This window comes from Rissa tridactyla, chromosome 3, assembly GCF_028500815.1.
Source record: "Rissa tridactyla isolate bRisTri1 chromosome 3, bRisTri1.patW.cur.20221130, whole genome shotgun sequence".
Lineage (NCBI taxonomy): Eukaryota > Metazoa > Chordata > Aves > Charadriiformes > Laridae > Rissa > Rissa tridactyla.
In genome coordinates, this window is record NC_071468.1 from 24,443,200 (window position 1) to 24,466,429 (window position 23,230).

General features: G+C 40.8%; 1 protein-coding gene across 5 annotated transcripts in view; it reads left to right on the forward strand.

Moving 5' to 3' along the window:
- PTPN14 (protein tyrosine phosphatase non-receptor type 14) overlaps window positions 1–23,230 on the forward strand; it is a 129,692-nt gene that overhangs the window by 44,049 nt on the left and 62,413 nt on the right. For 4 of the 5 annotated variants that reach the window (XM_054194490.1, XM_054194488.1, XM_054194492.1 and 1 more), the window contains exons 2-3: window positions 7,217–7,542; window positions 15,208–15,377. In XM_054194490.1, coding sequence (XP_054050465.1) covers window positions 7,369–7,542; window positions 15,208–15,377 — 344 coding nt within the window. In that variant the 5' untranslated portion in view covers window positions 7,217–7,368. Of the gene's footprint in view, window positions 1–4,374; window positions 5,503–7,216; window positions 7,543–15,207; window positions 15,378–23,230 lie in introns of those variants that run through there. The other variant, XM_054194489.1, reaches the window with a different exon arrangement.

Consider the following 23,230-nt stretch of genomic DNA (forward strand, 5'->3'; position numbering starts at 1 on the left):
TAAGGGGGTGTGGGGAAGAGCAGGACCTCCCTCTCGTTCCTGGCAGTAGTCAGCTCTTAGATGAGACTGCCCCAGGTACAAAACTGCATCCTTGGACAGGTGCCATCCAGGCACTGATCACTCTTGACTGTGTCTAATTTGAGGTCTTGCAATAACATAGCCAAAGGGTGAGAAGGTTGAAATGGTTAACTGCTGCACCCTAAACCCTGCCATAGCAGAGAGGTGGAGCTGCTGCAGACACCTGGCATGGACAGACAGGCAGCATTTCCTACGCAGGAAGGAAAACTACTGGGCTCTGGCATTTTGGTTTTTAGTTTTTTTCTTTTCTTTTTTTTTTTAACTTTAGAACACAAAGTTCTACAAGATGTACAGGTGAGTGGTAAAAACTCCAGCTTCATTACTCTCATTCTTGTGGATTAAAACTGATCACACTGGCAACCCAGGTGTCATTTAGGTATGTTACTTTATGCAGATGTTAACTCCTAATGTGAATGCTTGCAGTAACTCAAAGAGAGTCCTTCATCAGTAGTTGCATTAGAAAGACCTGTTGGATTGTTGAGGGTATTCTGGATTGATGAGTAAGGAAGTAGTGGATAAGGCTCTAATTTCCAGTTTGGGAAGTTCACATCTTTCACATCTATGATAGAGACTGTTTGGCAGACACTGGCTTAGTGAGATCCACAAAAACATTTGGTACTTGTGCACCTTGACGCAGAAGAATAATTAGGTGTCTGCGTGATAGATTGTATCCACAAAACTCCATAGTTCTGTGGATGCACAAAAAAGGTGTTTTTACACAAAAAGAGTGGTGCTTTAGTAGGGGAGGAGGGAATAACAAAGGGTGCCCTATGCAATTCAGAGTCGTTGAGCACGAACTCTCTCAGGTATTGCCACAAAAGAGATGAAAGAAAGGGTAGAATTTTAACTGGTTCAAATTGCAGTGATTCTTTTGACTTATTTAAACCTCTCTATATGTTTTATTTGGGCTATTGAAAGCAGAATCTGACCCAAGTGGGATACAGTGAAAACACACAAAAACTTACATTAAAAAGAATAATAAATCTGTTACAGCAAAGATGGATCTGATGGAGAATGGAAATTTTCCTGGAAAGGGAAAGCTGTGATGGAATTGTGAAGGTAGAAATGCTAACAGAGATGCTTTTTGATCTTTAGCCACTGTATATTGGTGTCTGGTGACACACAGTAGTAGTAACAGTAGTGGTTGTCTTCTGCTTTGAACATCCTAGAGTCCTTGCCATCTGTTCGTGCACACAGATGTGGGATCTCTAGATGCTTAGAGACTTTAAAAGTTCTGCATAGGATATTGTAATAGTTATAAAAATGAAATGAAAGTATAATTTGACTTTTTCCAGAGTGTAGAGGTGAGAATGTTATCGAGTTTATTACTATACAATTTTTAAAGATTTAAATGCCTGAGGACGAGGTCCACGTCTTGCCAGGGACTGCATGAGCAAGTAGTTGAAACAGTGGCCTTGCAGCAGAAGGCTTGTATTATAAAAGGGTTAAAAAACCCTTTCATCTGTCCAGAGATGAATTTGACTCCTGAGAGTTGACCAGGCTTTATGGGAATTCCACCCATAACTGGGTGGGCTACAGACATCTTATTAGGCACTGAAATACTCCTTGCCATGTTCTACTTGCAGGAAACACTCACATGAGAACAATCAAGGGAGAGAAAGCTATTTCACAGGGAGAGATTTCCCCCTCTAGACAGAACTCAACTAGATGGAGATGGATTGGGCCAGACGTCTTGTCTCCCATACGCTGTTATTTTTATTCTTCCCTAAAACTGTAGGCTTGCGCACCACTTGCAGCTTCCATCAAATGCTGCGGTCTCGCGCCCAGCCCAGGGTTACATACTTCTGTTAGGTGTGCTGCTGCTCCTGCAGTGCTAGGAATGCTGGAGGGGTGCCATGCGCTGTTGGTAAATACAGGCTGCAGTTTGACAGTAATTGCTTTCTTCCTGGAGTTTCAGAAATTACGTATTTCTGAATAATGTGTGGGGAAAAAAAAAATATGAAAAATTCTTCCTTCGCTCTGCCGAAGTCAGCTGGGGCTGGCCAGATTTTTTTGTTAGTAGTTTTAAAACACAGACTGAAGGGAGCAAGGGAAGCTGCTAGGTGTTTCATGAGGAAGAGGCCATACAGCAGAAGATGCTTTGTGTGGTGAAGGGCACTGCTACAGTCACAAGACATTCTCCTGCTTCCTTAAATTTATTTAAAGGCCAGGAGGGAAGAAAGGCTTATAAATAATTAAGGCCAAGATAACTCTCAGGACATTTCCAAGTATGTGACTTGCTCCTCTATTACAGACTTCATATATTTAACTGTACCACATTCAAAGGAGCTGTACCATACTGTACATACCAGAACAGTACCATACTCAAAGGAGTAAAAAAGAAAAAAAAAAAGCATCTGATATGAAATGCACTTAAAGCAGAATGCTTTCTCTCAGGGAATATGCTGGTAAGGCACACCTAGTATTGGGTGAGATAAAATTGAGCATGTCTTGGGCTCAGACATAGTTTATATCAGGCTCCATCTTTAAGCTGTTTTTTAGTGAAAGCTGTTAAGAGAACTTATGTTGTGCTTGAAATGAGATCGTGGGGTAAAGGTTTAGTTTTATTCTGTTTCAAATCCGTTTTCATTCTTTATCCTCTTTTGCCATCTTCAGTCTTCCGATGTTTATGATAGCAAAGGCATTGGCTCGTTGTTCAGTTTTTTTCTTGGTTTACTGAAACAGGAGACTATTAAACTTCACCAAGAATCCACTAAGACATGCTATCTCTTCATCTTCTTGGTGATGAAACTGAATTTGGGATAGATGCTTTTTCAAAAAGCTGGTTTGATTTTACATTTTGTACACAGTGTTTGTCACCAAACCATTTCAGAAGAAATATTTTGCAGAATGAAGTTTAACTTTCAAATGAGCATGCTGTCAAAGGAGTTAAAGGTTTAAAATGCAAACAGAGTACTCTGCTCGCCTGGTCCTGCACCTGGAAATTATGTAGGGTGTGGGGATTCCTGGTGTGTCTGTGTGCCTTAATGGCCCTGACCAGCCTCACCTGGGGCTTCCACCCCACCCTCTGCCCACAGATCTGGGACTTCCGTTTCAGGTCAGTCTGGGGCTGTCAGTCTCTGTCGGAGCTCTGTGGTTGGTGGTCTCCAGCCCTGTCTCCTGCTGGGTGGCTCCTGGATCTGGTTCAACCCCAGCCATGCCTGAGGCTGTCAATGCGTCCGTTTCCATCACCCAGCTCCGCTTGTCCGGCTTATCTCCTGAAGGACTATGCTGCAGTGGGTGAGGACAGTGCTCTGCTGGGGTCACCCTCGGCTCCCAGCTCATCCCCCCTCGTGGGGCAGTCCTGCTCCTGCTGCTCCCTGGCAATGCTTGTGCTTTCGTACTGCACCTTCATCAGCGCACACCTGCGGGAGCATTACCAAAGTCTTAGTCTATCAGGCTGTTACTTTTTGAGATACTTCAGAGATTTAGTGCCAGGCTTTCGGTGTTTAGAGGGACCTTATTTCAACTTCTGATTTTGAGGTTTTACTTTTGAATTGGTATTCATATCAGCTATTAGTGATGGCTCACTTATAGGTGAGTGGTTAGATGGGAAGGTAAATTGTGTGTCTGCAAAGGCTTTTTTTTTTTTTTTTTTTGGAATTACGGTCTCTGGGAGACAGTTGGGAGACACTTTTTTAAATGTTTTATATGCCTACAAAGTATGTACTTTAAACAAAGGGAATTTCTATTTAGCAGAACTTAAATTCCCAAGCTTATGCTCCTACTAAAAACCTTGTTTAGTTTGGCACATTTGTTAGAGTAAGCTTAACTCACACAGAGCAATTGATAAATAAAGATGAAGTATGATGGTGGGAAGGAGAAGAAAGAATCCAAAATAATCAAAACCTGGAACAAAAAGAAAAAAGGAAAAATACCCAAAGTTTTTAAAGAGCTCAGTCTATTTTCTTTCCAGAAAAATAAATCCTTAAATAGAAGATGTCGGTTTAAATGATGTCATGTGTCTCTTTCACACCTGAAATATTCTTAAAAGAAATCCTTTTTAAAAAGCATAATGAATTCATGGTTATCTGATGAGCCTTTTGTAGGCTTGCTTTAGTTTCTTTTTTGTTTGTTTGTTTTAATTGTAGTGAAAGTGTTAGTTTGAGGAGGGGAGTATTGTGAACATCTGCATGGTTTGGTTAACTTGATTAGGGACGTTGCTGCTCCTTGGCAACCCTTTAACCAGGAAAGGAGATCCTGTAATGAAATAATCCTTCTATCTCCAGTCTTTTGCTATTTTTTTAGTTGTCTACAAAATAACTGTGAATAAAAATGGGTGCTCCTGATGCTTTTAAGATTGTACAAACATAAAGAAGCTAAATACCCGGTTTGCTTTAGGAACCTGAAAGCAACCAGGGCCTTAGAAATCTTATTTAGAAAGCTCACCAGAAGCTTTCTGAGTGTCAACTTAACAGAAAACCCAAGTGAGAAGTTGGTCAAACATCCAGAAGATGTATAAACAGAAAAGTTAGACATGTGCATTGAATTGAGAATTAGTAGTTGTTACAGGCTGGACCAATTGGAGCTGATTTAAACTGTTCCTGCCTCACCATCCCAATTCATTCTTTAATTGGAAACTAATCTAAGTGTGACCTTTCATGTGAAAGAGCTGTCATCGGGCATTCATATCTATTTCAGAGGAATAAAAAAGTAACTCAAACCCTGTTTGAGTGCAACAAATTGCATTTATTAACCCTTTTGTATATCTGCATCTTTAGAAAATGGTCTGTCTGATTGCACTTGTCCAGAACTCCTTTTATTTTACTGCTTCTTGAAAAATGGGGGAAATATTGGCCTTGTTTACCTAAGCATAAGATATAACTTAGAGCAGTTCTTTTGCAATCCATGTCGACATTTCTGTATTTCTGTTATACAGGAATTGGTGGGTTTATTCCAGAGTAGCATGTTTGCACACGAGTCTTCTGGGATGACTTATGCCGCCATAGCTGTAGTGTTCAATGTGCCTGGTGACCAAGGCTGATCACTTTTTTTTTTAAACTAATATTGATTTAATCTTTAGGCTGCTATTAACTGTACAGTTACTGTATAGTAATATAGGCTTATGTTCTGTGAGGAAATATGTGCAACTAACATTATTGCAAGGTAAGATTTTTTTTTTTAAATGAATTGGCTAGCTAAAACTCTCTGCGTGTCTGCAAAGCTACTGAACAAAAATGCTGTTCTTGATAAGGCTCCACACCCTTCCTTCTTTGTAATTTCCTTCCATTCTTCCCACTTTTCAACTTTGTGTTTCATAGTTTTGGATAGGTTAGTAGGCAAGGTAATTGCCGAATAGTTGGCCAGGGGTTAAAGCACTAGCCTGGCCTTTGTGTTTTAGTACACAGATCTGCTGCCATTCTCCTGAGTGATGTTGGACAAACTGGCTAATGTTTGTTTCAGTTCCTCTTCTGCGAGTCACGGGTAACGTGTCCCTGCCTCATCGGATTGTTGTGAGGATGTATTCGTGTGTCTTTGGCTTCTGATGTTACAGTGATTCAAGGTATAACAGCACTCTCATGCAGCCATGTGAAAATAATACATTATGTCTGTACGCACGGGAGTTAGAAATGGGAGATTAAACTACAGCAGTTAATTTGATAGATTTGTTTGCACTTTGGTCAAATAGCATGTGCCCCTTCTCAAAGTCTCTAGGCTTTTCTCCGGTAGAGCTAGTAGACTATCAGGGTAGCTGCGCACCTAACCAGTGAGGTGTTGCTTGTGGTTTTCTGTTTGTGTGTGGGTTTTTTGTTTTGTGTTGCTTTAACCCCCTAATAAATGCCAAGATGTACTGTCTTTGGAAAACAGACTTCATCAAATGTGTGATAGTTACGTTTCTAGAGTAATGCTAATCACTGTAGTCAATCGGTCTGCTTCTAATAATCTCCATAGCAACTACATTCAGTAAAAAGTGAAAATAACTGATTCATGCCGTTCTGTGCCAAATGATACATGTGAGCAATGTACTATCTGTTTGAAATGTCACATCCAGCTAAATGATGCATACTCTGCTGGCAGTCCCTTCTGTTGCTTCTTTAAAGAAGCAAGGAAATAGGAGCTAGTTTTTGTTTGCAGTACTCTCTGTTAAGAGAAATGGACTTTTAAATGCCAGCGTTAGCGTCCTTCTCTTTCTCCAGAATATTCAAACAAAACCAGGAAGGCTTGATAGCAAGTAATTTGTTTTTTATTTCATTCCTGTCTGTGTGTGGAAAGTGGCCTTTAAAGCTGGTTATGCTAGTGCAAATGCTTTGTGTTGGTTTAGTTTGAACCTGCTCCTAACTAAACTTTTTTTTTTTTTTTTAAAAAAGAAGTGGATCTTGCAGGTGAGGATCATAGCTTCTTAAATGTCATTATTTCTGCATCTCTAGTTCTTCTGTCTACTTTGTATTTTGGCTTAAGTTGCATGTGTCCCGATAAATTTTGGGAGTAGTAATGGGAAACATCGTCTGGAATATGTGTTCTCTTCCTCCCACTCAGTTTTATCCTGTTCTCTGACAGCTGTTCCTGCAGTTACTCATTCCACCTCAAAGGGTGAAACGCACAATTGCTTTGGAGCGGAAAGCAAGCAAAATGTCAGGGATTGCCTTAGAGGAGCCTTCTCTGAAACGGCTCGGATGCTTCTTGCCTTTCACATGCATACTTTAGGTTTGATTTTTTCAGAAGTGCCGGGTGCCTGCATTTCCTGCCGCTGCAGCTAGCCTTTCTTCTTTCCAAATCGCACCTCTTTTAAATGCCTCTATTCCTTAGCTTTTTAAGCTAGCTTTCAAAGCTGGCCTGAGGGCACAAAAACTTAACTTGAAGATTATGTTATAGACCCCTGTGGTGGGGGTAATGGTGGGAGAGTTAGCACCTCTGGATGTGCACCCTGTAGAGTTGCTGTTTATACTGAGCTTCTCAAAGAACGGCTTTGCAATTAAATCCATGCTTTAAATTCAGCGCCAAAATAGAATTTTGAAAGATTTGTTGTATAAGGTGTTTTTTTGGGAGGTGTAGTAAGTGCTTGGAAATCCTGTGTGTGGAGGTGTTTATTTTATGTTTTTAGATGTGACTCCTTCCCTTTAAGCTTTTTTCTTTTCCACTGATCTTTAGCAACATCTTATTTCACACTTAACTCTACTTATTTGTATGTATTTTGCAGGAATCCCTTGAAGCTCACCCTGGGAATGGACAGCTACCTTCATTTCTGGAGGAGAGTAGTGCCAATTGAAGAAGCCTTCAAGGCAAGTCGACAAGTGTGCTGATAAGTCTGGGAAGAGTGCAGGAAAGGGACGACCTTCCAGGCCAACAGCCATGCCTTTCGGGCTGAAACTGCGACGGACCAGACGCTACAACGTCTTGAGCAAGAACTGCTTTGTGACAAGGATCCGTCTGCTGGACAGCAATGTGATCGAGTGCACCCTCTCTGTGGAGAGCACGGGGCAGGAGTGCTTGGAAGCTGTCGCTCAGAGGCTGGAATTACGTGAGGTAAGAGTAATTCGGGAAAGACCATCTGTCACAGTATAATTTGACACATTTTTAGCTCAGGCAGTCTGTTCGTTTGAATCATGTTATTCTCGGAGCCGGCCAGATATGATCAGCAGCTGGAGCTTGGACAAACATATTCTGGTTGCATGAAAACTGAAGGCAGAACGGCACTCGGGGTTTTGTGCTGTTGCTCATTCATCATAGCTTTGAGAGCTCTTTGTAATACGAAGATGAGGTTTCTTCTTAGAAAGCGATGGTTGTTACTTTCTGAGCTGGGATGCCAAGGGCCAAGTTACAGTAACTTTTATCTGAACGAAACCATGTTTTCACAAACGCTGCTAGTTGAATTAGGCCAGTGGGAAGGAGACCACTGGCTTTTTAATATCCACCTTCATATAAATATAGTCTTGTTACTAACGTACCGAAAGAGGCAACAGTTATGTTACTAGCAGGAGCAACTAGTAACAGTTTGAGGATCGTGGAGCTTTTCTTCCTTTTGTTCAACTGAAATATTTCACATCTGAAACTCTGAAAGGCTTCTTTAATGTTCCTAATGCTTCTGAAAAGGCTGAAGAAACCCAGTCTTACTTTATGAAAGACTCAATTCCTTTATTTTCTACTTCTTGTCGTAGAGTTCAGTGTTTAAGTGTTGAGGCCCTTTTAGAAATATCTCTCCAATGTGCATGGCACAAATGAACTGTCTTTTCTTATTTACCTTCTGTGGACTCCTTACACATATCGTGCATGCTTCTAGGCTTTTGCAAAACACAAGTTGAAATCCATTACCTGGAAATTGATGCATTATCATCTGACCGTCCTGGCTGACACTTCCTGTAAGCACAGGGGAAATATAATAATCTTGCAGTGTCTTGCATTTGTTGGTCCATGGCCCTTTTCTGATGATGGCAACTGGAAGGCAGCATACAAATAACTAGTTCAGGTGAAAACTAAACAACACCTCCTTTTTGTACATCAATAATCATAAAGAATGAGAGAAGAATCTCACTCCTTGTGTGTGCTGAATAGGCAGGACAATGTGCAGGCAGGAATAGGGCAGAGAGTCAGAATATCACACAGTGATTTTTTCATACTTTTTTTTTTTAATTTGGATTTTAGTAGAATGATCTTCACCCTCCCCTTCTAGAGATGAAGATTTCCCTGTAATTACTTTTTCTTTTTTTTTTTTTTTTTTTTTTTTTACTTTCTGTTGGTGATGCTTTAAGGTGTCCTTACAGAGAAGTTAGGTCCTTCCCTTTCCTTCCATTGCATAAAGGCGTGAAATGAATGAAGTGATTCTCCTCATATTCATTCTGGGCTTATCTAGTTGGTGGAGCAGAAGTCTGGGGCCTAATGATTCTCTCTGGAGGTCCACCTGCATTTGCGAACAATAGCTCTGTCAGTGGGTTAGCATTCTTTTCCACAAAGCATTTTGTGATTTCAGAACGTGTTTTGTTCCACTTTGGAACAAAGCCTGAAGTTTCAAAATTTTCCAGAGAAAAGAGACTGGACAGTGGAATAGCAAAGGAAGGTGTTTTGGTCAGTATTCAATTTCATGGGGGTTTTCTATTGCTTTGGTTTTTTCAATTTCAGAATTATTTGTGTCATGCAAAAAGAAGTATGTCAGCACAAAAAGTTTGTGTTTCAAGATAAGTATTTTAACAACACAGAAGAGAATGCTTTGATGTTGTTGGAACACTTTCCCCTTCTTTCATCACCCTGCCCACTTTTTTTCTAAACAAAGTTTTGGCAATGTTGAAGCAATTTTGTAAAGTTCAGATTTCAACAGTACTGCATTTTTTGACAGAAGTTGGGTTTTTTTAGTGTCTTTTTCTGATTGATTCTGGTAGCATTCATTGCTGCTTTAAATGTTTAGGAGAGAAGAGAATTACTGACCTCTTTCAACTCTGGGAGGGTCTCCCTCTATCCTTTTCTGCTTGATTTATAAGGAGTAATTGGAGCTAGCAAGCTTGGGGGTGCCCAGTGCTGGGTGCTGTCCTCTCCCTCAGACCCAAAAAGTCTTGCCATGGTTTGTAGGGAAACAAGACTGATGCAGTCATTTGGTGACTGTTCCCTTCTCTCTCTCTAGTCTTACCACCATTTTTGAGCTTGCTGGCCAATCAAATTCTACAAAAGGGGTAAAACTACTTTGACAAAGCTCAGATTTCTATAACATTTGTGCAACTGGACAGCTGTGTAGAGGAGAGAAGCCCATCTGAGAAGACAATCCTTCGAAGTGTCCGTATTAGAGAGAGACTTTTTAAATTCCCCAAATGCAGCAAAAACTTCAGCTGGAATATGCCTTTTCTTAGAAGTCCTGATAGGCAAACTATGATGTACAAGTAAGGAAGAAACTAAGCTTCATTAAATTCCATGCTTGCAAAACAGTGCTAAAATCCTGTTTGCCTCCCCCATGCAGTCTCAGGTAAGAATATGTGTTCTCTTGAAAGTAAAGATCACTTTTTGTTTGATACTTTAGTTTGGTCTTATGTTGAAATAAATCCAGGGTGTACCCCAGCTTTCACCTTTGTGTTAGGAGTACATCTGTGTTTCAATCAAGCCAATTTCTTACAAATAAACAAAAAACTGTCCAAACCCTGCCCTGCTAAAAAGCAAAATTGTTTGAGATGACTGTATATATTGTTGTGAAGGACTGTCGATCGTTATACCACACATGACTGAAGAACAGTATCTAATGGATTATGCATATTTCTGTTTGATCTCTGGGGAATGCAGCTCCCTCCCTGACTGAGTCAGGGTTCAGGAATAGGTCAGTAGAAAGTGTAGCCACGTAACTACTGTAAATTCGGGTTTTATCCTTTTCAGCAAAGCTCTTGACAAAGCATCAGGTCTTCTAGTTGAACAGTTACTGGTTCCAATAAAATGAGCTCCTGTGCCATCGTTACGTAAAAAGTAAGGACAAGAAGAGGGGAGGAAGGGAAAGAGAGGAAAGATGAGGTCAGAAACGTCATTTTACAATCTTGTATGTGCGCAGATTATAAAAAAGGATTTTTTTTTTCACAATATAATGGCATTTTTCCCTTCAAGTGAGACTAGGTCAACCTGCTTGAAATAAGAGTAGTCTGTACAAATCTGTTGTGAGACTTCATGTCTCTTTCTCCTTTTTGTTCTCCTTAATTCACTTTATAAAATGATAAAAAGTTTAAAGATGGAATGTTCTGATGTATTGTAAGGTGGGCGGGGGCAAGAAGGTCCCTTCTGACCAAAATTACTCTTCCAAGCTGAATTTCACAGTGGTACCTCCAGCGCTACCATGCTGCAAAACTCAAAGCAAAGCAGGAGGATGACGGGGCGAGCACCACAGGTGGATGCTGACTGCTGTGCAGGGGTGGCTGTTTACTGCCATTCAGACCCTTTTTTTTTTTTTTTTTTTTTTTTTTTTTTTCTGTGCCCTAGTGGGTGTCCCCTCCTCATAGGGCATGGCTGAAAACCTGCATTTGGCAGCCAGGTTGCCTTGAAGTTTGGCTTGGTTTGACTCGTCTTGCCAGCAAAGTTGTGATGGGATTCAGGCAGCACTTGGACAAGAGACCTTCTAGGAACAATTGGCTGCCGTAAATGATGCCTTCTCCTCTGTGAGAGTGCCCCGGGATAGCAGGGTTTAATGCTTTTTGCCCGGAGGAGCTGGAACTCTGCCTCTTTCTCTGCACCTAACCAGATGCTTTAATAAACACCAAGCCTGTCTGTCATCTCCTGTTGTTGACAATGCTACTCTTTTTGCCTGACATGAAGGCAGGGGTAGTTCTGGACTTGGGAGTATAGCTAAGTCCAAGTCCAAAATGAATATGTTACCTCCCGAACTGTCAGCTATAATGTAGTCTTTTTTTTTTAAGACCTCAGCACAGGTTTTCTTTTCTGGCTTACCATATTTGGAGGACTGCCTTTTCTTGTAGTGTTGTTGGGGTGCGCAGGTGCTCTGGTTCTTGTTCGCTCCTTTAGCAGAGGACTGCAGCTCCTGGAGGAGTGTAAACTGGTTTCCTTGTATAACATATGAAGTCATGTGTGGTAGGTGAGACAAATTTTAAAACCATGAGAGAAAATGAGACTCTTTTCTAACATAGCTCTTCATGTATTTGCAAATTAGGCAGACCAAAACCACTAGCAACTGAAGCTCTTTGTCTGCAGAACGGAGTGTGTGCATACATTTAGCATTATGAAAAGCTTTCCTTCAGTGTGTATCACCAGTCTGTCAATTGTGGCTGGAAGAAGGATTTTTGGGTATTTTTATTTTTATTTTTTTTTTTTAGGAGTGAAAGCATCATGCATTTTCTTTGCCCCTTTGACTGCTTGATGTACCTACTAGACCAGCCTGCGTTACTTCAGAGCCTGCCAAGTGTAGATACTTACTCCATGAAAACTGGAGTGAAGTCAGTGGTTCACTTTGTACAGATGGACAAACAGACCAGCTTTTGGAATCAACCTAGTTTTCCACCAGCTGCTTATAGAGAAAAAGATACAATTTGTTATATTGCCTCATCTAATTTGATGGGGGTGTGTACTGTAAAAATGTTTTATGGGCTGGAGTGTATGGCAATGCATGACTCGGGTTCTTCAAGGACTTCTGGATGGTCATATCCCTGGTCATAGTATACTGAACTTGGTGGTCCAGCCATTTCCAGTCCCACATTCCTCTGTTCTGTTTGGGGAATTACTACTGTTCCTAGGGGAGGGAGAGTCTCTTCAGGCATTTGCAGTAGTGGCTATGGAAATTCTTCCCCACTGTGGGTTGTTAACAAATGCTAACATTTTCAAGTAGTAAAGTTCCTGGCGACAGGGAGCTGATACTCAAATAACTCTGTTGATTGTTTCTCCGAAGTACATGCATTTGTGACTTGAGCTCTGCAGTCCCTGTGCTGCTTCTGCAGTTGCTTGATCCTCTCCAGGCTGCTTTCCAGGAAAACGGTCGTCTTTTAGTTGTGTGAAATGCATGCTGCTGTGGTCAGTCCACGGTGTCTGCTATGGTCTAGAAGATTAAGCACTGCGTTCCCCTCACTTCTTATTCCTTGGAAGTGATTCAGGATTCTGGATTTGGTACTTGAAGAGCCTTTCTACCGTAGCAAATCTAAATTTTTGTTGTCCCGCTGCCCCCATTCAAAGCGGAGGGACTCTGCTCATTTGAGCTGTTTAATTGCAATACCCTTAATCCCTTGAATAACTCTTTTAGACTTCAGACTCTAAATCATCTTAGTTGCTAGATGTTTTAGAAGTACTTGACACTGCAAATTTGGGTCCTAGGTGATGTGAATGTTTACTTTTTAAAGTAATATTGAAGATCTGTTTTCACAGCTCTGCAGTTTCTTGATGAGGATGAGCTGCCCTGCGGTGATTTTTAAGAGTTTGTGCATTAAAGGATTTCCCTTTTGAGGTGGTAAAATCACTGTGCTTTTTTCTGCCTTTGCATGAATTCCTCTCCTTTGCTGTCTCCACTGTCCCTCCCACCTTCATTTTAATCTAATTATTGTCATGGTGAGCTTGTCAGAAAGAACTTTTTATCTAGTGAGAGAGAGAGGGATAGTAGACACGTATCAGTGAATTGGTTAGTTTTGTTTTAAGTTTATCCTATGGGAGATGCTAACTCCTTGATCTATTTGTGCACTGGATTGATCGATTTATTGAAGATATCTTTAAATTCTAGAAGATTCTACATAGATTCTCTTCAAAAGAAGAACTACCTTGCTTCACTGTACCAAACTAGGCTTAAGGAGAAAGGACTGAGCAGTGTTCAAAGCTATACTGCAGGTTTGTCAGGCTTAATTGAGGAATCAAGTTGAATTAGTTATCATCTTAGTCAAATGGTAGTCTGGATGTTCTCCGAAGTTGAAAATATGTACATGATGAGACCCTAAAGTAAATACATTAGCACCCCAATTCAGAGTTTTTGCATATAATTCTCTTGCATGCCCTCAGCTGTAAAATAGTTGGAGCAGTGTTGCCCCTGCTGGCTTGTTGTCATTTGTAAGCATTTTAATTTTTCAATATTGCATTAGGTGCCCTTGTATTGTATGTTAAGTCATGGTACACGCAATGGTGTTTAGAGAAGTATCCTTACGAAAGTGAAACAGGCTGTTGATGGTGGCTTTTGCAAAGTGTAATGGTGACAATTTGCCTGCTACTTTTGAAAACTTTAAAAGCACATCTAAACATCTGGGAAATCCAGTTGGTGAAAACTTTTTGTATGTATTAAAAGTAATTTCAAATGAAAGCTTTATCAAACAGCAAATAGAGTTTTTTCTATTCTTTGTCACAAGAATCTTTATTTAAAATGCAGTGCTATGTAAAAGGATTGTGACTGCCTCTGGAAGGATTGTTGTCCAGGTAAGTTAAGATATAACAACAAAATAAGTATCTTATTTGTTTTAATCTAATCTAATGAAAACTACTGGAAAGTTTTCATTGAACAGGGAGTCAGCTGGATTAAACACCAAGAAAGTTTATTGAAATGAAATGAAAGAAATATGCAGAATAGTAATGATGCCCCTTTCAGATCCTAAATCTGCTTGGTGTCCACAAAAGTTTCTCTCACAGTTTCTGTTTCATTCATTGCAGTGTTAATACAGAGTGGTATTTTATATTGAAGGCATTGCTGGAAATCTCCAGGTGCTGTCAGCTGAAATTCTGAAGAAAAAGATGTTGATACAAACTTCACAGTTAGGGCTACACTCAGATTTCCAAGCAATTGATGGATTAGTTTCTTTGCTAAACATTTACACTTTTTTTTTTCCCCACCTTTTCTTCAGCTCTGTGGTCCTAGTACTTGCTGTTAATTTTAGTATGTATTTGCCTGCAGTAGTAGATCAGTGTGTTTAATACAGTGGTTTAAGGGCTTTTCCGTAGAATCCTTCATGATGGATTGGCTGTTCCTTCAGCTGCTTATTACCAGTTTGTACTATTTGAAGCTCTAGTTCTCAACACTGTTCCTTGTTAATTACTCTCCACCAGCAACAGTTCCATGTGGCTTATACAGGAGGTACTACAGCTGTTGAGATTTACACAGGATAGGAACTAGCTGAGGTGTTCAACCTGGTATTTCTCTAAGAGCCTAGAGCAAACAACGTGTGTGTGATGCACATTTTAAGTGTAATACTTGTCTGTCATAAAACCTTGTTGACTGCATTAAAAAAAAAAGTAAACATATTGTGTTTTGAGTAAATGGTTCTGGTATTGGTAGATATATTTGGACACATGCGTGTGGGTTTGCATTGTTTTTTATAGTTGTAAGAGTCCTTGTTCTTTGCCTGCAGTGGGCCTGATCCAAAGTCTCGTGACGCCTTTGTGCTTTGATTCAGACTTAGTGTTTGCTGTCTGTTCACAAGGCGCAGGTGTAAAAGAAAACAAAGACTCAGACACTTTCTGTAAATCATTTATGTCACCCATGCCATAATGTCAGACAGAGCTCTTTAATATGCATTAGGGAGAGATGGTAAGGGACAGATAGTACTCTGTGAAGTATATTATACTGCAATATTAATTTGTCATTGACTTCAAGATTGTCCTAAAAATAAAGAAGGACAGTAAAAAAGAAATTATTCTGATTTTGCATATGGAAAAATTTACACAATGCCATCTGTTCTTATTTGCATTTGTGTCATTGATTGCGTGTGTGATCTAGCTGATAAAGGTAAACTGACACTATTTTGTTTCTTTGTCTAGACACACTACTTCGGCCTTTGGTTTCTCAGCAAGAGCCAGCAAACCCGCTGGGTTGAACTGGAAAAGCCTCTGAAGAAGCAGCTGGACAAATTTGCCAATGAGCCTTTGCTTTTCTTTGGGGTAATGTTCTACGTGCCCAGTGTTTCCCGACTGCAGCAGGAGGTAACAAGGTATGTGATTTCCCTCTGTTCACACTATTGTGATACAGCTGAGAGGGAACGCACACTTGCTCTGTTTCTGGCGTTCAGTATTTGCTCAGGTATCATCTGGTTCTTTCCTTTCCTGATGAATTGCCCAAATGAGGGAAAGTGAGAGAAGTCACCACTTGATTATATCTGTTTGGAAAAAGAAAAGAATGATTATACGTGACCAACTGCAGAAACAAAAAGGGAATAATAGATATATGTTTAAAAACCTGACGTAAATTTTAAAGGGACTGTGGTAACCATACTCTTTTTCTGTAACTTTCTACCAATTTAACGGGTAGCTGTAGGCAAAGGACCTCTATATACAGTTTTAGTTTATTATTTTTGTGTCTACCTGTGCTTTGCTGAAAGTGAACTTTGGCATCTTTTCTGGGTTTTGCCCATCCCACTCCTGATTTTTTTTTCCTCTTACACTTCACAAAAGGATTAAAATTGTTAGAGGGTATGAGTACTTTAATTATGATCAGGGTGCACCTTTGCAAACAACTTCAGTGGGAATTACTCTTTTATTCAGAGCCCTGTGCTACAGTTGTAACAATGCAACTGCTTTGAGGGGCTATTCTTGTAAACCACATCACTGTGTGGTTTTTGCACATCTGTGCTGTATTTAAATATAAAAAAAAAAAAAGAGAGGAAAAAATAGCCCACCTCACCCAAAAAGGGGTGGGCTTGTTTTCCTTTTAACCAAAATTATTTCATTTATCTGGTCTAGAGCAAAGTTGCATCAGCACAACTAGAGGTAAAACCTGGAATAAGTGGGTGAGGGCTACAGGGTGGTAGAAGCCTTCCCACTGAAAAAACTGTTGTGTTTCTGCAAACCTGAAATTCACCATGTGATCATCATGTCTAAAAAAGATTTATAAATAGTAGAGAAAGAGTGGCTTTAATTCTAGAAGGTGTGCAAGATGTGAAGCATTTTTTATATTGCAGATTGTGTATTTTAAAGGTTTTTTTCTTAACACTGAACTGGAGAATTGACTTTGGTAGGATGCAAAAGATTTATTTCTTAAAATGACATCTGCCAAGCAGTCCCTTGACTATGGTATATGTAGAACTCTTGCCAAACAGTAGGTCGAAAGCATTACAAAACTTAAATTTCCCTGGGAATAGACTGAACATCAGTGCTCATCTGTGTGTTCCTTCTTTGTACACACTGGGAGAGGGAAGCCTCATACCTTTTCCTTCAGAATTATTTAACATGCAGTTGGAGTGTCTGAAATGTTCTTGTTGCTCGCTTTTGTCAGCCCAATCCTGGCCTAGTTGTGTGCAAGGAAGCATTGTAGCTACTTGAATGCTATTATCTCTTCAAGCTGCAGCCTGCAGTGCTGATTGCTCATTCATGGCTCACCTGCAGAGGTGTATTTGCTCATTCTGCCCAGGTTGGTAATAACAACATTTCAGTGACAATCGAACTTCACAGCGCTCTCAGCTGGAGTGGCTGCTGAATTGTTTTTCTTTCTGAAGTGATTGATAACATAAGCTGCAGAGTCTTACAAGTGCCTCTTATGTTTCTTTAAATGTCTGTTGCTTACTAATGGATCTCAGATACAGAATAGCCTGTTAGGAGATGATTTTTTTTTTTTTTTGGTGTTTATTTGAAGTGGAATTGCTTCACCATAGATGTTGTGACAGCAAAACTTCAGCAAACCTTCAATGGCAATTCTAGGTAGATGCAGTCAATCCAATGTTTGAAGCAATGGGGGACATGGAGGACTCTCCTGAAACAAATGGTGGAGAAAGGCTTAGTCTAAAGTGTGAATAGATGGACAGATGGGAATTTTTTTTGTAGGTTTTTTTTTGGCTTTGTTTGGTCCTGGTAAACTGACTAAACATTTGTTTTAAAATTGAGACCAGCTGCTTTTAGGATTAGGCTTGATCATGATATGATTACCTGTGGTGGTGAGGTAGGCACTAGACTCGCCCACTCAGTGCGTATGTGTTTGACTTATATTTATGTACAAATGACAAATCTGTCTTAAATGCAAAACCGGTGATCAGACGTTTTATCTTTTCCTGGGAAGCTGCAGAACCACCACAAGCAAACCCAACCACAAAACAAAACCATCAACCAAAGGCTGAAGCTGCAAAGCTTGTGACAGCACTGCTAGCAGTGAACCTGTTACCTCTGTGTCCTTCTCTTGGTGGAAATATCTCCAGCCCTGACCTTGCTTGGCCATGTGTGGAGCCTGAGGTGAAACCCATCTCTCAGTCCAGACTTTTAGTTAACTGTAGACTCCAGAATTTCCAGGGTTGATTACTATTCCTTGAAGATGATGAAAAGTCTTATGAGAATACTTCAGCAAACACATGATCCACAAGTATTCAAAAACCAAGGAATTGGTTTACTGAGATGGTTTACTCTGCCTCTGATCTGTAGGATTATAGACTTTGGCTTGATAGCTGGTCTTGAGAGATTCGTCCCAAAGTGAATATTCCTCCCTGCTTCTAGCGACTGCAGCCCCCTGCACCTCATGTGCTGTCATCATGAAGAGGGAAAATGATCCAAGGCTTTTAGGTTTTGTTGGTTGAGAGGACCATTACTTGCAGGGTTGTTCAGTGGCTCTGAGGCAGTGTTCCTTAATTATTTTTAATTTGAAGGACCATCTGACTCTTCAAAACAGTCTGTGGACTATTTTGTGTTCTGCTTTTGGTGATTGGGACCAACAGGAGGAATCCTTGTACAAGTAAGACAATTCATATTTAGGTGAAGCCGTAATAATTTATTTATAAAATCATAACTTCTTTATATTTTATCATTACTGTTGGAAGTCTAAATTGCTAATTATGCCTGCAGGCTTCTGGATTTTAGCTGCCTGCAGGTGTTGGTAGTGGTCAGGAGCTCTTATGGTTTTGCTGGTAACTTCCTGTATTGCACAAGCCAAATATGGATGCAGAAATAAGGATGAGTAACACTGCCCCGAGCGCTATGTCCCCCCAGTGGTGAACGGACTCTGTGGAAACCTGTCCGTAGGTGACATGCTGGGAGAAGAATGGAATAGTAATCTAGTAAAAAGTCAGAGGTACAACGTGGGAGTGTCAGTTGACTTGCTGAAGCTAAACACAAGTAGCAGTGCTAACCACAGGGTTGCAGAATGGTAGAGGTTGGAAGGTACCTCTGCAGATTGTCTGCTCAGAGCAGGGTCAACTAGAGTAGATTGCTCTAGGACTGTCCCCTGTTGGGTTTTGAGTATCTCCATGGATGGAGAGACTCCACACCTTTTTTGGGAAACCTGTTCCAGTGTTCAGTCACCCTTGCAATAAAGAAGGGGGTTTTATGTTTAGAAGGAATTTCTTGTATTTCAGTTTGTGCCCAAATGACCTCCTCATTTCAAAGGTGTGGATGGGTATGGAGTGACTGAGTGGGTGAATGGGTTACCTGGGTCAGTCATGTAACTGGTTATTGAGGACCTGTAGAGCTGCAGGTGCCTGTCATATAAACATAAGCACAGCCATGATTAATGTGGGATGCCTGTAGTTAATTTGTAAGAGGTATTTCCGATAATATGAAAAAGAAAGTCCTGTGGGATCCTTGGGAAAGAAAATGAAAAGGAGACTGCCAGAGCAGTTTATTCAGCTAACAGCTCTTTGAAGTCAACCTCTGAGGCCTGCAAAGAAGAAATGAGGCAGAGAGTACTCTGGGGGACACATTAATCATTTTAGTAGGTCAGATCTGACTCTGGGGCTTGCAGTTCTTCTCTTTTTGACAAAATTGACACTTGCTTAAAGATGCAAACATTAGTGCTGTAGGGTTTTTTTGCTCCTCAGACAAAGTTAAGCGGAGCATTGGGACAGGATAAGAAGCACCAGCAGGACATTGTCAGTCTTGTTCAGTTAGTGATTTTGAGCTTGCAAATGCTGAAGCTTCTCAGGACAGCCGTGTTTCTTGACCTGTGACAGAAGCTTCCTGCGGATGTCCTAGGCAAATGTACAGAAAGCAGCTGCCGCTTGTGGACTACCTGTCTCTTCTTTCTGGTAATGACAATGAAATAAATGTTATTGCTGTGCCTTCCTCTCAACGTAATACCATTGTGCTCTTGGCATTGGGCCTTCTCCTAGGAGAGCTGTTTCCTACCCTCTAGTCCTTTTATTTCCCTACTCTTTCTACTCTGTTTCTCTTCTCGTGGGTTGAGGCTCTCATTTGTACGTATCCCCTGATCTTAATCCTGTGTCCTCCAAGATCTCAGTGACTCCGGCATCTCCCCCACCTCTAGGCCTGGCATTCTACCTGTACCCAGACCCACAAACATCTTCCAGGGGGGATTATGAATTAACGCCCTGTGATAATTTCTTAAGGTGTCAGTAGGAGTTTCACCATGTTGTAATTGCTATAATTCGAAAATTTCTAGAAGAATTTGTGATAAACCAAATTAAAAAAACCCAACCAAACAAAAAAACCTTCTCCAGGCCTGATGGCAGCTACAGCAGGAGCCATTTGGGTGGGAGTATGGGGGTTGGCACATTAGCAAAAGGCATTTTTCATGGGAGGCTACTTAGACAGCCTCTTCTTAGTCATCCAGCTGTTCTCAGAGTGAGCAGCCATCGCAGGTGGAGATGCTGCACATGCTTTTGGCATATTTAAAGCACCTGGGATCTGCATACTGTCTGATATAAAGCAGTCTTTGTGATGCCCTGTAGAGTAGATATTTGCATAGATTAGAAATATAAATCTGCCTTTTATTTTCTGCTAACTCCACAGAGGGGAGGCATCCTTTCAACCATTTATTTTTAAAAAAAATAAGTCTTTGTACAGTGTCTAAAGTAAACAAGCTTGCTTTCACTGTGCTCTTGTTCCAAAAACAGAGAACCCACACACTCTTGTGGCTTTCTGAAAATGTGGGTGCGACGCTGCTTTCTGCACAAGTATCAGACAATCCATGGCCTTTTTTTTTTCCCCTCACAGTTCTAAGGGAAAACTGAAGTTACGTTTTGCTCCCCACAGTATCTCTGTCTTCACATGTAATACTGCTGTGCCTCCTGTGAAGGAATGAAGGTGTGCTTTTGTCTGGTTTTCTTTTTTTTCTTTCTTGGAAGAAGCTTTCAGTATCTTACTATGTGCTCCATACCCAGTAATATCTGGTGGTGTTTGTGCTGTTCCAGATCGGGGCACAATCCTGCGAAAGCAGAGCGGTTCCTAGTTTTGGTGCCACCAGTGGGGCTGGCTCCCCATGCTGCTGTGCACAGTAGGTCTGTTATGCGTGACTGTGTAGGGAGGGACGTATTCCAGCATCTCTACTCTGCTGCGTTGGGCTTTTGCCCTCAGTTCAGCTGTCAGCTCTGCATTTTTCCTGCAGAACGTGCTGTACAGCTTTCCTGTGAAAGAAAACACAGCGTGTTTGGAATGGGATGGCTGCACCTGCAAAGTGTGGGAATGAATGAGTTTGCAGGTGGAAAATTAGAGCCTGTGGCTGCCTGGCCTCTTTTTCTGGAGGGCCTGTGAAAAATCAGCCTCAAACTTACCCTCCTTTAACTAAGTGAACATCTATTTCCTCTGATGTTTTGCTGCCTTACCCTTTTCTTCACCATTTCTTGTAGCTGTTTTTTTCTGTTTGTTTTGTAAGGAAATATTTCTTCACAATTCCCTGCCTTTCTTTATTTTTCTTCAAGTGTTAGGTGAAGAATTTTTAAACAGATGTTATTCTAAAACACACAGAGCTACAGACTCTTAGGACTGTATGAATTTTTAAATCATGTGAGGATAAAGTAGAGGGGAAAAATTAGTGTTTGACTGCTTCATATTTACAAGGAAAAATGTTCTGGCAAATTACCCTTTTTTTTTTTTTAATAAGCTCTGGACTTTTTTTTCCTTCCCCTCAAAAAAGTCCCTCTCTAAATGTCTCACCTACTTGAGCTTATCTTTGCTTTTAGTCTGCGTTGCTTTACTTTCTTTGAGCAAGCTAAAGTTTCACATCCTCCTGTTTTTGCTAGCTTTTAATACAAGTACAATCAGCTGGAGTTTTGTACCAGTCACTGCTGTCTTTACATGGTGCTTTTAATTGCTGTGTTAAGGCAGGATATCACATATTATCCTCCTGTGCCAGCCTGGTTTTGTGGCAAGCTCGGTGGTGTGGAACTCTTTTGGCTTACAAAGGTACATGAGGCTGCTTTGCTTTTCATGCTTGGTCACACCTGCAGCTTGTGGTTGCCCGAGAACTCTCTGTGTGTACCTTTGAGTTCATGGTAGTTGATTTGAGCACTGTGGTGGCTTCATTGTCCAAAATTTTGTATATCACAGTGCGTCAGGAAAAAAAACAGCAAGACGTGTCCCATCTGATTTGTTCAGAACATCCTTGACTGTGCTTGCCTGAAGTGATGGGCTGTGACAGGTTGTGTGGCCATGCTTGTTAATACACCTCTGGTAGACCCATAGGATTTTTGTAATGCCAATGGTTCTTAAAAATTCAGCAACAGTAAAAAAAAAAAAAAATCTGTGAAAGTACAGAGAAATGTCATGCAGGATGTAAGGAGAAGAGAGATGTGTGGCTAAATGGGATGGGTTGGCAAATGAGTGAGAACTGAGTGATATATGGCAAGTGGGAAGATGGAGTATTTAAAAAAAACAAAAGGCCAGAGTTGGTCTCTCACACCTGGAGATTTAGGTCAGGATTTAACCACTCAGTATTACTGGTGTAACTGAGTGGAAAAAAGTTTGTTTTTCAGGCAGTGAACGCATAACTGCCTTGTCCAAATTTGTCTCTTCCCAAGAACTTTCATCATTGCATGTTTATGGTGTACTTCCTAGCACATGTTTTAAGAGCATGCCTGCTCCTCTTGGAAAGATAGTATCCAGGAGCGGGCTATGTAGCTTCCAGAGACATGAACACAACCAGTTTCTCTTTTCTGAGAAATCTCGTTAACTACTGTGCATGTGCCAATCAGCTGTGCCTTGTTTACGGAGCAGCCCTGCTCACACCATGCAGGAAAGGCCATGACGTGTAGCCCTCCCTTGGCACTAGAAAGAGCTGTGTGGCTTGCCCAACTGGAAAGATGATGCACCTCTTCACAAAGAAGCAAGATTGTTCTCTTCAACACAAATGCAATATTAATGATCAGAGCAGTCCCATGTTTTTAACTATATCCAGTTTAAAAGTCTCTGTTGGTTCTCTTTGTCTGTTTCTTATATTGGGCTGGATCCTTCTCCTTTCTTTGAACAGAATATTTCCAACTTTATAATTATATATATTTTATACATCTCATATTTCTGTCTTAGAGAGGGCTATACGTCAATGGACTGTAATTTTAAATGATTCACATGTATTAAGACAATCATTGCTATACGTGGAAGTTGTATCAAATGAAGAGAAAAGAACAGGGTGTTCTGTCAGAACAGCAGACCTTGGAAATAGACGATAATTTCTTCCTATGAATCTTGTCAAACCTTTAGTTCTCAGTTCTGGATATTTTTTACAGGGGAATGGCAGGGAACAACTTCACAACTGTGAAGTGGCATGGGGTACCAACTGACCTATATGTGGTGGTACTGATCCTTTCTTTTTTAACTGAAGAACTAATATATAGTGTTGTCAGTAGGTGCTGTGTCATGAAACACGGTAAAGGAAGAGTTAGGACAAGTATCAACGTAAATGTCTTACTCATAAGAATGTTCATGAGACATTGTAGTGGGGTCTTCCAGAGGAAGCAGCAGGGGCTTTGGAGCTCAAGTTTTGTAAATTGACAGGAGGTGAAAGTTCTGCTGGAACAGAATCCTAATTTGGTTTAGTCTGCGGTTGCCGGCCTGCCTGAACGTACAGGTCCCAGTCCTGATCATGGTCCTGGTGCCAATCATCTCATGACTGGAACTGTGCCTTATCTCCTAAGGC